Raw genomic sequence first — 14,930 nt, 5'->3', positions numbered from 1 at the left:
AAATAACACAATTTTTTATCATATACACTTATCAAAATTTAAACTTCGATCACTCATTTTACTTTTGACTATAAAGTTACAACTTACAACTATTTTACAATTTTCTACCAGTAATCTCCTTCAGAGTTTAAAATAAAAGTATTTCTATTGCTCCGAAAAAGAACAAAACAAAAATGAATAAAAAGAAATAAAAAAATTAACAACATATTATTTTTATTCCAAATATATTTACAAATAAAATTTTGTTTTCAATCTAACAAGTTAGAAAATAAGATTAAAAAAAAAACAAATAAATATAAATATTAAACATAGTTTTCGTAACTAATCAATAATTAAAGTAAATAAGCTAGAAGTCAATATTTATATTTTTGGAACTGAACAATTCAGTTTATAATATACCGTTAAATGAATAATACCGAATTGCTTGCGTTTTTAAGCAAAGGAGTCTTGAAATGGAACTCTGTTAAGGATATTACTGACGTTGTAGAACAAGTAATACATATACTCGTATATAATCCTTAAAGCCGGGTTCATATATTTATAATTTTTAAAACCCAATTTTGATTTCTTGAAATTAAAAATAATATTAAATTTATGACTAATACACATAGAGAATAATGTCATTTAATTAATGAAAAACGGGTATGATTTCGATTCAATGAAGTCAATTCAGTATACTTAGCCATTTAGGTTATTGATTTCATTAAATTAATAAAGCTGACAATTCTTGAAAAATAGTAAATTTTTGCGAGTAGTACATCGTATAATACATTCAATAACTTCAATACGCGCTTATATTGTAATGATTTGTACAATTTTGTACTTGCATATATAAAATATTACATGTGAGGAATAGAAAACAAAATATTTATAACTGTGAACATGGCTTATTACTTTTAGAAAATTAAACAAATTTTATATTTTCCATAAATTATAAGTACCTAGTTACACTTACTAGATTATTTTCGGTGCTAACAAAAAATGACCATGTCTGTTGTAAGATACAAATTTGAACTTAAAATAAATAAAAACAATTTACAAATTGCGATATATTATATAATAATATATTTCAAAATAACAGTATTTCCATTTGTTGTTAACTTGTAATAATTACATGTAATATCAATATAAATATAAAAAAAAATTGTGGTTAAACTTTTTCAAACATTTCTTTACAACGACATTATTCAAATAAAACAAAAATGTGTAAATAAATTTTTAACAAATTGTAACATTTATAGAACAATGACACAAAAAAAGATAAGGTTAAAGATTCTGTATTAGAAGAAGTATTTCCTCCCAGAGTATGGACTCGCATTAATAATGAAAACAAAGTGATAACTTTGAGACAGACAATTTCCAGAGAACCGTCAAATAGAGACGAGGTGACAAAAATGATTATCGTTTTGAACCAACTAGAACAGTTTTATAGATTTAAGAAAACAGGGATATGCGAGACAAGAAACTATATTTACAATTTATTTTTCGGTAATATAAAGTTTTTATTCCTTTAGGTATAAATATATATATATATATATATAGGTAAGTTTATGATTTTATTGTGTGGTTTTACTAAACGTTATTATATATTACCAAAAAGATGAAGTTTTAAGACAAATCATAATTTTGGATGAAGATCTTGGAGCAATTTTATTTAGGATTCACAACGAGTATAAAAACACGATTTTCATCTTAAAATGTATGCTCGATAAAGCAGTGTTATCTCAAAATATGTATCCGGATTCATTGGTAATTGGTTTAAAATATAATATTATCTATTTATCTATATATTTATTTAAGTACTTAATAATTTATCATAATATAGTTATTAATAATAACTTATTATTATATTATTAGTGTTATTACCCTATCGGCCTAATTGTCTGACAACTGTCGATAGCAGTCACTTTTATTTAGGTAGATTTTTTTAAATTATTATTTCTATATACGCCTTAACTGCTTCAACTGCTGAGGTTATTAGCATTAAAAAAATGACAGGATGCTATAAATAGATACACTAATAGAGTTATACAAGACTTAGAATATTTACAAATTTTATCACATAATTTTAGTTTACATACATGACATAACTATTAACTATATAGTTTTGGATTATTGGGTGCAGGGCCCCCACATACATTATCGGACCCCTGTACTAAATGTTTGTTCGGGCCTTTAAAATAGCCGTGCTCCTGTACTCAAGGTCCATCAGCTCCCCTCCCCCTTTTGAGGGCCCTGATTAGGTATAACGATTATTTATTATGATTTGAATATTTAATGTGTACGTTATGATAATACATTATATCATAATTTTTTTTTAATAATATATTATATTCATTTTATACTACTACTTGATTTTCTTCACTGGCAGTTTACATGAACCCAATCTTACCTGTTTTTTTTTTCTGGCGGAGTTTACATGCGCCCTTTCTAAAATATATTAAATTATCAAATTTATTCAAAATATTTTAAGTATGAAACATGAAAGGCTTATGATATATTTTAATTACATTTAATATAATCTATGTGTATATATCATATTTTCTAGATTAGGTTCGTTTTTTTGAGGAATTGAATTAGAGTCGATGTCGTCTCTGGGTTGGATCTTAATACTTCACATAGGTTGTAGAGGAGCATTATCAGTCTATCCTTGGAGTCCTTCATCAATATTAGATAGATTTTATTTTTGTCTTTACGATACATTTAACAAATTTCCATTAGTTGTCAGGAATTAACCTGTCAATAATTTTACTACGAACATAACATGTACAATTTGTACATCATAGGATGTACTAACGATATAATTATATGCGTGCCATATCGAATGCAAGATAATTAGATGTTGAAAAGTTTATTTCCAGCATCGGTCCTGATCCTGCAATTAACTACAATAATAGTTAATGTCAACCGGGAAATGAAATATATTAATTTATCAGTTATTGTGTCTACTACAGTTTGTAGGTAGCGGACGCTAAATAAAAATTCAATGATTATTACAATCATAATGACTGTTAATCTTAGTGTACAAATACTAAATAGTACCATTAACCCTCGGTATTGAGTTTTTATTCATGAATAATGAATAAACATTTAAAAATATAACAGCCAATAGCCCTAGCTATTAACTGCAAATTCCAAATATGTTTAGTTACAACGAAATGGAGTAGGTATTTTAAATAGGCAGCAGAATGATTCATCAAAATAGTATATAATTACAGCTCAACTACACAAGTATAACAGCCAATAAGTATGAACCATACATTTCAAAAGGCCATTTATGTATATACTCATTTACAGAAATATTTACCTATATTAGGACGTATTATAAAACAGTCAGTTTGAAAACATGTCTCATTTAGAATTATATTTATATTATCATATTATAGGGTCGATTTATTATAGACTTCACACATAATAATATTATACTTAATAGATTTTACGAGAATATAAATATTATTATCGGCAGTGTCGTCCACCAGCAAGTTGCGATAATTTATTTTTAAACTAAATTAACAGCATACGTATTTGAGGAAAACATTGAACAAGTCTATTCCTATTTACCATGGGTCAAAATAAAACATGTATAAGAAGTATAAAATGTTAATACAATCATATATTATAATATACACATGCATTATGCATAGATTCTTTAATATATACTTGTTTTATAACTTATAATTGTAAATTTAAATAAGAATAAAATACTTATAATAATATATTTTATAATTTTAACTATAATCATTATTATTAGTCCAAAACTAATGATAATATTCATAAAAAATTAATGGAATAGTAAACAATTCCAAGTATCCAACTAAATAGCCAAATTTTTTTTTATGGGTGTTACTCTCATTTCACTGTTTTCTTTTTCACTTCTGTTCCATCAATATTTTTTTAAATGTATATACATATCTTAACTAAGTCTGATATGAAATATACGGTCTGTATTCTAATTACTATCTATAAATTCGAATATGTATATAATACAATTTAAAGAATTGTATTTCAGCTTAAAAATATGTACTCCAATTAATAATAAATTCAAAACTGTACAATCAAATTATTTATTCTAATTTATAATGTTAAGCTCTGTATTTTCACCCCATTCTGAGTTAAAAATAAAAACTTTGTTTTTAAAACATTTTGTTCTCAATTCAATAATAAACCTAAGAGCATTTTAAATTTTAATAAATTATATTTCATTATCGGAATTTACGATATTTATTAAATTATTACATTTTTAGTATATGTTATGTTAAGTTAAATTTTATTTTTTATCTGTATACCTACTATATTACTGTGTTTTTGAGCCTCAGCTGACTACTGATATTGAAGAAAGCTTCGTTAGAATTATTTCCAGGCTTATCAGTGGGCCTAGGCCTAATAAATATAAAATATAAAATAAAATAATTTAACTCATTATCATTTAACATTTTAGAACGTCAATCCAGAATATGACAAGGAAGTTGAAGATTTGAAAACAATAAATGATGATTTAAAAATAAAATGTAGACAATCAAAACAGAAATATTTAGATAAGTTGAAGAAAAAAGAGTCAGGTGAGAATTATAAATTAATAATTGCATTGAAAATTAAATACAAAACGCTGATGACCTACATTAAACGATCAACAGAACAACTCAAAGTAAGATAATGATTCAATGCATTTTTTGACTAAAGAGAGTGAAACTTATTAGATTCTAAAATGTTTACTTTATTAACAATTTTTTTCTTATTTGTTGGTTTTATTCCAACAGCTATCTTAGTCATAAATTATATTAATTTCTAATATTATAATTAAAATAAATTGATGATCGTAATATTGAATGTAACAACGAAAAATACAAAAACTAAAATTAAAATCACGTAAATTAAATTGATTTGGTATATATATATTTATATATTAAGTGGCAAATTATATGAAAATCAATGATTTAACAATAACTATGATTTATAATATAATAATAATAATATTAGTGAAATTAAGCGTAAAACAAACAAATGTTTTAGACAACAAAAGTATACTACTTTTGTATGATTGTTTAAATATCTAAAATATTAATATTTATTGTTTATATATAGTATGTAGCATTTGTATAATGAATATAGCTTAGGCATTTATTAAAATGCTTGATTTGACTATGTGCCTACTAAATATACATTATACCTTGTATATTATAGTCAGCAGATGAATTAATACAACTGCAATGACTTTTTTTAAGTGATTGTATCCCAGACTTGTGTATCTGTTTTCTGTTTTAAATTTTTTTATTACAATCATTAATAAATATTAATATAAATTACGGAGAACCACTGGTTTTGCATGTTTGCGTCGCCACCGTTGTGCCAGTTTGATCTGAAAACGACTTTACGAGACTATGAGTCATGTACCAATATTATTTTATTGATAAATATTTGTTTGTTACAGGAACAGATGAATATGATAACGCCATCAACAAAGACTTCTTATCTGATCCAAAGTAAAGTCAATCCCACCTAGTTGTGATGGGCGATGGCTAATTATAAGGTTTCTATTTTCTAACCTTTTATTGTTGAATTTAATTAAAATGTTACAAATTTGAACTGTGTCGATTATTCGATATTCAAAACAAAGTTATAATAAATAATTTTTTTTTAAAAGTATTTTTTCTTTGTATATAACGACAAATCAGTGTAACGATGTTCTAAATGTAAATATACATTTGGTATATAATCGTTGAACATATGATACCTATAATATTGTGTATAATATATTATTGATATTCGATTAATAACACCTAAAAGTACTTAGGAATATTGGGTTTAAGGCTTGTACGTTGTTATGCCCTTGTTGTTTCCAATAGGAATCACAAGAAAATGGTCGTCAACATTTACAATATTATTTGAATAGTGAGTCTATAAAGAATATCGATATTACTTTAATGAACATGTAGGTATACCAAATTTACAATTATTATTAACTTTTTTTGTATTTGTTAGTTTTTTTGTAATTTCCAAATTCCAAACTATTTTCTCTTTAAAAATATACTACAGACGTGCGTATATATATATATATATATAAAAAAAAAAACACAAGACATGTCTTGTTCTATATTATATTTAATAAGTGAAATCGACATGAAAGAATAGTTTAGTGTATGGGGACCGCGTTTCCCAATAAAAAATAATAAGTCATTGTCGACGTATATATTATTACGTACAGCACAGGTGTCTACACTATACTCGACATGATTATTAAATATGAAACTACATAATATTATTGTGTTAACAGCGCTAATTTAAAAGAATAACAATCATAATATATTATTATATTATTATATATTCAGTACGACATAAAACAGCACGTGTACAAAAATATTAAAATAGTAAATACCACCAACCAAACACTAAGTATACCGAAAGAATTATAATGGGTTGCTGAGGTGTTAAATCGTACGGCGCGTTGTTATTTCAACAATACAAACACGCCGTGTTTGTTGATATTTCGAAAGCAAGTGGGAAGTAAGGTATATTAATAATATTATTATACTTCATTGCTGTAAACAGTATAACCTCTTTAGTAACTATATAAAAGATTTATGGATTTAATTCGTTACAATATTATATGTTAAAATAATAAAATTTATAAACATTAATTATAAAACCTAAATATCTTCGTGTGCCTATATAAAACCTAAATCTTTTACAGATTTCATAATACTTATCTTTCAAAGTTTCAAAGGATTGTTATAATTTTAAATTTATTTTTATATTTATAAAATTTTTATTTTAATTTTCCGTTGTCGACAACCATTTCCAACACCATGTAAACTTTTTTGTTAGTCGTTTCATTATTTGAAGTTTAAGTTTTCATTTTATTACTGCTTCCAAGGTTTATAGAAAATGTGTAAAATTAGGATCGTTGTCTGATAGTTATTGGGTATTCTAAGAACACACGAGTAGTTAACTGCAGTGTTCACATCACGCATATTCCATTTCCATTTACTGCTTAGTAAACATTATTTAAGTGTCTTTTAAAATACTTACTTTAAATGATATTGAATAAGATAAATGTCTATGATTATTTTTAAATTACTTATTAGTTTGGGTAATGGGTATATAATAATAATGTATAATAATTATAAGCTTATTTACTAGTAAGTATTTATACTTTATAGTAGGTACTGAACCATTACTGCTATTATCTATTGGTTTTGTTTTAGAGTCAAATTATTTTATTGCAAAACTTCAAATTGGATTTTTTTGAAATTTGAGTGTTTAAATGTGTCTACTGTTAAAAAGTTAATTACTTAAATAACTTTTGTTAAGTTGATATTTTGCGATATAAGTCAGGCTGATACATTTCTGTTGTATTTATACATACTAATTTATTTTTAAAAACATAGGTACGAATATACGATTTTAATAACCATAAATTTCTAACGGTTTCTAATATATTACTATATATACAAACGCATGTGAATGTTTCATATATATACATCGATATATGGAAACAATATAATATGTAAAACAAATTTGTATGAATCGGACACCCATATATAGTTAGACGTCACGAATGGTCAGCGTAAAATATATCATAAATCTATATCAAAACAAATTATTCCGTTGACATAACGGTATTAGGTATACACATTGTGTTAGAAATGTTAAATGATCTATTTAGTATTTTAGTGTCAACGAAATCATTATTTTGAAAATATTTTTTTCATAATTTGATGTTTTGGATCCCAAAAGAATATTTTAGGAATTGATAGAGTTATTAAAAAAACATATTTTTAAAATTTCTTTCGTAATTTTTTACTGTTTTGAATAGCAAAATACATTTTTAATTTCACATTCTTAGACATAATATTTTTTAGGAGTATTTTTATTTATATACAATGATCGAGTTTTAAACGATTACCTATTTAATTAGTTATAAGTACTTAACGTTTAGAAGAGCGGATTAAACTGGTACAGCTAGAGAGGTATGTCGAAAAATGTGGGCCCACTACCTAATTTATCTAAACTTAAATAATTGTAAGTTATAACTAGCTAACTAATAACTTATAGTCGTTTAAAATTAAAATTTTCAAGTACATCAATGAGTTAAGAAAATTATTCTGAGTATGAAATTAAAAATGTATTTTATCATTAAATAAGTAAAAATACTTAAAAAAATTGATAACGATAAAAAATATAATGTTGCTTTGCAGTTATATTGAATTATATATATAAAAAAAAATGTTTTTAAAAAAGTAATAGAACTTAAAAATAATAAATGTACACTTAAATGGATCGCCTTGTATAGTAATACACATCATGTCGTGTTTATATAAAATAATAAAAGTAGTACGTACATAGCTATACAGCCAATACGATATGTCTTTGATTTCACTTGTGTAATTACAACTTACTTTTTTTTAGTAAATCTATAGTAGGTACCCGAGGAAATAATTTCAATTGAATGTGCTCGAGTGTCGAATTATCGTAGTTTTTTTGTGGTTTTTTATAGTATTCGTATAGCCTTCGGACGCGAACGCAATGACGGTTGAATAATAATTAAGTGGTTTACTGCATAGGAATGTCTCTTTTTCTATATACACATATGATATTATATATACATATTATGTACCCGGTATATAAAATAATACATCTATATATACCTAGACATGCATGTTCTAGACTTCTATTATAAAATAGCATATCATACATCATATACATATTTTAATATATACATTATACATATATTTGTTAGACATATGTCACGTGGAATCACGGGAATCGAAAGAATTGTCCACCGGCACGTTCAGTTAGTACGTATAGCCTGTATAGCAGTATAATCATTACACGTATACCGTATACACATAAAGGTTTACGAAAGTAAGTACACGTAACGACCATACTAGTCCAGTGTGGGGCAATGGCTGCATTACAACGAACCGCACCAGAATTAATCGAATTTTCGCTGTCAATAATAATAAAAAAAAAAATGTTATTGGCATTCTTCTAAAAAAAAAAAAACCAAATGACACGCATTGACGCCATTAACATTCAATTTGTTTTCCTATGTCTTGTAAGTCGAGAAGTTCAACTTATTTGATATAGGTATAAGGACTAACTGACTAAGTATATTAAGCATATTAGGCACTACCTCCAATTTTGCAGTTGTAATAATTAACTTATTCAAATTCTGAATTTTAGAATATTTAAATATACTTTAAGACAATATTTTTAAATTCTTGAAATTTAGTGAGGATTTTTTTAGGAAGTAATCTGTGGCAATGTAAGTTTCTGTTTTTCAAATGAGAATACCATGTTTTTTACTGTAAGTTATTAAGTGATTATATTTTTTTGAAAATGTTGATATTCCTAGATTAAAATTTGAACGAGTAGTTGCTTGGTTATTATTAAACTAAAGATAATGGTCTTTAAAAATAACTTTAAAAATGTATAAAAATAAAATAGACAAAATTATATTGAATCTAGTATTTACTATACTAGATAATTTTTACAAATTATAAATATTAATTAATTAATATAATATAAATATTAATATAAATTGATTACTGAAATGCTCAAATCTCTATGGCTTTAATATCTTCCAAACCCATTAAGATATAAAATACAGTAGATTCTTATTAAATCGAACGTCGCTATATCTCTGTCGTTATCTCTAACTACATTGAAATCCCCTTAAAACTACCATCACACTTAATACCATATTGCTCTCGATAATTCGAAATAAAATTAATCGTTTTTAATTATCTCGTTTACACAAAATATACTTTTTTTTTTATTAAAATTGAAATGTTTCAGCATATTACATGCTATTACAAGTTTGATTACTTAAAATATTTAAATAAGAAAAAAAATTAAGCAGTACATTCAGTAGTAATTGTGATTTCACGAATTTTGTAGTCAATATTTGTAATCATTCGTATGCATAAAATATAGTGAAATAGAAAATAAGCGTAAATTAAATATCTTAAAATTAATTTTTTCATTCTTACAAAAACAAAAGTAATATTAAACCACTTTTAACGACAGATTTAAAAAAAAAATGTATTTATTCATTATTTTAGTATATTGTAGGCATATATAGTATCTACTAAATATTAGTACTTTAAGTATTCAAAATATCCATTTTAAGTATTAAAATTATTTACCAATATTTCATTTTTTTTAAGAATTTTTATGAAATTCGATGTCTCAAAGTTTTTGATATTTCTAACTTTTTATTGTTTCCCTTAAGATCCGACATAACGATAATCGTATTATCGCGTATTATCCTTAATACACAAAGTTAAATAATTCAAAAATTACTAGTTTGAATTTGAATTTTTATGCAACATTTTCAGGGATATAATCCACTAAATAATTTACAGTAAAGAGTGGGGTTTTCATTTGGAAAACAAAATTTTGTATCTCCGCGGGATATTTTTTTAAATAATAAAAAAATCTCAACAAATTGAAAATGTGATCTTTAAGTAATTTAAAATTTCTAAAAATTTGAATTTGAATAACTGCATTATCGAAGGAAAAAGGAGATGAGCATATTATGGTGATTGATGAATCATTCCGTATCATAAATAGTCGTGACTGCTCTACTATATTATAGTTTAGTAATGATATTATAGTTTTACGAAGTTGACACGTTCGCAGCTCTTTTTTCCGTCAGACTATAATCCTATCGGAAATTCACCTGGTCTGTTTATAACTTACAAAATATACTATTCAAATAAATAGCTAATTATAATATTTAGTACCTATAAAAATGATTGATGCGTAGGTAGGTATTTACAGAACCACCACACGCCTGTTTTTAGTGTTTATCATCATTCATAATTTACACGACGATTTGCAAATTATGGCCGTGCCGTATACCTACTTATTATAGGGGAAGTACGCAATAAATTACTTCGCGGTTAGTATTTATATATTTATTTATTTATTTTATAAACTGTTATCATTATCATTGGTGTGAGATTTTATACACAGAAATCTGGCCGGGAGTCTTACAAATTACGGTGCCCGGTCGTGACTAGGCGTTTTCGTCATGCATTCACGATAATAGTTAGAATAATTCAATTTTAACTTTCTAACAACCTATTAAACGTATCATATGCCATCATTACATTAAATAGGTACTCACTACTCAATTATATTGTAATGAATGAACAAATCGAAACATTGTAGTTTACGTAATTACTTACAGCGTGTACTATGTACACCTATATTTATAAATTTATAATATTCACAGATGCGATGTTACATTTTTGTTATATACTAATTATTAATTATTATGACACAGATATGCTAAAAAACCAATCAAATATGTATATATTATAGTAAACAGTTCAAGTTTTTACTCAAAAATTATTAAAAAAAAAAAACACATTTATTTATCGATAAATCAAAATTATAAACATTTTATATATAAATAATATCAATGGTCCTAAATCTAAATTGATATTTTCTTTTCTTAGTACATATCTATTATCTATACATATAAATATCACTTAAAATACCTATCGTAACTATGAAACATATCCAGGACATCTAGCTGTATTCACGTTGAACTATTTATTTCAATCTTATTCAAAAATATAAATTCAAATGATAATTTATTTCATGTTAATAATTATTTTATTTCTTGAAAAACTTCTAGAGTACACCTAAATTTGCATTAAATTTTCAATTATACAGTTAAAATCGCAAAATAAATCCTTAAAACATCAAAAGATTGAATTATATAAAAATATGCACCAAAAAAATTTCATACTTCCAATCTTTATACCAGAAAACAAATATTGAGTTTAAATAGGTACATATAACTTAATAGCATATTAACGACCAATTAATATATATATATATGCCATTGCATACAAATTTGCGTTCTAATTATTATTATAAAATATGTACAATTATACGGTGACCACAAACCTATACGATTTTTTTTGTATTGATATTGAATAATTATAATATATTTATAATTTTATCAATTTTACAAAAAATATATATAAAATTTGATTTTTTGTGGAAGATAATAACTTACATTTTTTAATTATTTATAAACGAGCAATATAATTTGTGATTTTCATTATATGATCATTGCTACATAGGTTTGTGAAGTTAATATTTCATTAAACAATTTTATATACATAATTGATAAAATACTTTGTTGATAACAATTGGTCAATTTTAGACAGTTCATACGTTATACCCATTGAACGTAATGTTTTGTTGTAGGTCAATTTAATAATTTTATTAAAATGTATTTAAGAATTATAATGTGTATAAAACTATAAAAATATTATGATATTTACGAATAGAAAATCATTTAATTTTCTTCAAAGTAAAATCCATTTTGTTTGTTTGTTTGAAATCAACAGTTAACACATAAGCGTCTCACAAAGGTTTAGTAATTTGAAACGATTATGTGTAGTAACTACTGATGCAACACATATAGATTCCATCACCATTTAAAGATAGTAAATACTTGTGGAGTACTCACACTCGCAGTACTCTCTAAATTTGTGAATGTATAGCAATACTACTTACTGTCGTATATTCAGGCACTAGGTTTTTCTTCGTGGTTACCACTTACTCGCCTTCTACGGCGGTTCGATCCAACACCAGTCATACATTAATAGTAATATTTTATGTATACTGCATGAACAAATATTAATCTAACGGAGTTGTTTAGAGAAGCCAAACCCAAATTTTAGAGTTCTTCTTCGGTCGTTTTTTTTACCTTTATAATGTGCGGCGGTACGTTGTCTGAGAGCTTGCTGGTTACCTATTAACTAAATAGAGTCATAAATATACGTTTAACCGTAATTGGGGCTTGGCTTTTGAAAAATTTCAAAATTTTTAAAAATGGGTGATCATTTTATCCGATAACTCGATATTCAAGGCTATTATTGAATATACATATACATAATATAGTCGGACATCGAAATCGAAGTATTTTTGTTCTTGATTTTGATATTTTATTATGTCTTCATAATGTTGTCATTGCATAAGTACTTAAACTATTATTGCCTGAAATCATATATCTTAACTATCTTGTTAAATAATCAAAAATCATTTTTGATACCTATAATTATACATTATTACTCAGTGATGGAATAAGAGCTAAATTCGGCTCGAGAAAACTATTTTACTGGCCCTCAAATTTGTTTCATTTGTCGTTTTTTAAAGATATTAATGCATCCTTATTTTTAGTTTTATAGAACATGTTTAATTAATTAATATTTTGCACTTAATAAAAATATAATATAATATTAAATTAGTACAAAATGTACATAGCTTTTGATCTGATGAATTACTTTTATTTTTAATAATGTAAATATTATGTCTTCGACGTCAATATCATTCAATCATTGAATTTATTTTTCTCTAAAGCTATTAGCAAAAATGCCTCTGTTATTAGAATGATCATCCCACTGCCCCTGCTGTTGCAGACAATCGGGAAAGTCCTGATATCATGTGTACATAGTTCCACCGAACATAATTTTACTAATTATAATAATCACTAATCACTTATATTTTGTGTAGAAAATATTTCGTATCAATATGTTTTTTGAGTTAATAAACTGAATATTTATAACTAATAAAATATTGTGGTTATTTTAGCAAATGTCAAATAGAATATTAGGTAAGTACAATTTCCCCAAACATTTTTTATAGAATTGTTGTCAATTTTGTTTGGTTTTTAATATTCTTATAATATTTCTTAGTTTAATATTCTTTGACATTTTAAGTGTAATATTACGATAAAATAAATATTTTGATTAATTTAAAATTATAAATAAATAATAATTTTGTAAAAACACATTTTTAAGAAAATGAAGAGTGCCCGCAGGGGGGTTACCGGGGGCATATCTCCCCACTATTTTAGTTAATATTAAATATTAATTATTTTATAACCTACTTGCATGGTTTAAGAATTTATACTTTTGATTTTACCCCCCCCCCTCCTAGATTTATATTTCTGCGGGTGCCCTTGAAGAGAATATTATGCTCAGCATAATATAATGTTGTTAAAATAATACGTCATCAAGAAATTGATTCTCAGCATTGTTAAATGTCAAAATTTCTTTTAATAATTTAGTATAACGAAACAATTTAAAACGTTATATTTTTTGTTAGTACATTTTAACGACCAAACGTACAAAATGTTAAATTGTTCTTTTAGTCATGCTGTACTGCTACAGAACTCTGTTTACACTAACCTTTTTCTACATTTTATTTCATATAAATATTAAAAAGAATAGAAATATGTATAGACGTGCGCTTATATACTTTGGAATTGATTGCGTGTTTTGTATTTTTTTCATATGAAATTTAAATGTTATCGTTTGCCATTTGAATATTATAATAACTATTTTGATAGTGATCATATATTTACCATTTTTTTTCTAACAAAAACAATAAACATTATGATTTGAAGACAAAAATGTAATTTAAATATTTATACTCATTATTAAAACAAATACTACAAGAGACACATTTACTCGAATCTGTTAGAATGTTAGATAATAAATATATAGTAAAATAAAATTATAAATTGGAAAATTATACACAAGTATTGAAAATATATTGATCCGTATAATTTATAAGTGACGTTTACGAAAAAACATAAAAAAAAAACAAAGATTTCCAATATGTCGTAAAATCCTAGAATTTATTACAAACTGAATACTTAATTTTAAATACCTATTTACCTATAAAATTGAATATTTAGAGAGAGAAATCGATCAGTTTGAAAAAAATTATATATTCAAAAAGGGATAGTCAGTATTTAAGCCACAGTAACTGTTTTCTCAACCATGCAATAATAATCCTTTAATATTTTAATAGAAAAAACTCATAGCCTAAAGTGCTCTCCAGTAAAAAAAAAACTCTACAAAGATAATGGCTTAGCTATATAAGAAAATAATTCT

General features: G+C 25.0%; 1 protein-coding gene across 1 annotated transcript; it reads left to right on the top strand.

Moving 5' to 3' along the window:
- The first annotated feature begins 405 nt into the window (after positions 1-405).
- Positions 406-5,500, top strand: LOC113558106 (33 kDa inner dynein arm light chain, axonemal-like). Its single transcript, XM_026963619.1, has 5 exons — positions 406-492; positions 1,242-1,488; positions 1,601-1,749; positions 4,439-4,645; positions 5,429-5,500. The coding sequence occupies exons 1-5, from the start codon at positions 406-408 to the stop codon at positions 5,498-5,500; spliced, it is 762 nt and encodes a 253-aa protein (XP_026819420.1).
- The last annotated feature ends 9,430 nt before the right edge of the window (positions 5,501-14,930 follow it).

The sequence above is a fragment of the Rhopalosiphum maidis genome, chromosome 3 (assembly GCF_003676215.2).
Source record: "Rhopalosiphum maidis isolate BTI-1 chromosome 3, ASM367621v3, whole genome shotgun sequence".
In the NCBI taxonomy this organism is placed as follows: domain Eukaryota; kingdom Metazoa; phylum Arthropoda; class Insecta; order Hemiptera; family Aphididae; genus Rhopalosiphum; species Rhopalosiphum maidis.
Note: the sequence above shows the minus strand (reverse complement) of the source record. Positions and strands in the feature narration are given on the sequence as shown.

Coding starts and splice junctions, on each gene's coding strand:
- LOC113558106 (XM_026963619.1), top strand. CDS start 406: ATGAATAATACCGAATTGCTTGCGTTTTTAAGCAAAGGAGTCTTGAAA. Junction 1,750..4,438: donor ATATGTATCCGGATTCATTG/GTAATTGGTTTA, acceptor TTAACATTTTAG/AACGTCAATCCAGAATATGA. Junction 4,646..5,428: donor GATCAACAGAACAACTCAAA/GTAAGATAATGA, acceptor TGTTTGTTACAG/GAACAGATGAATATGATAAC.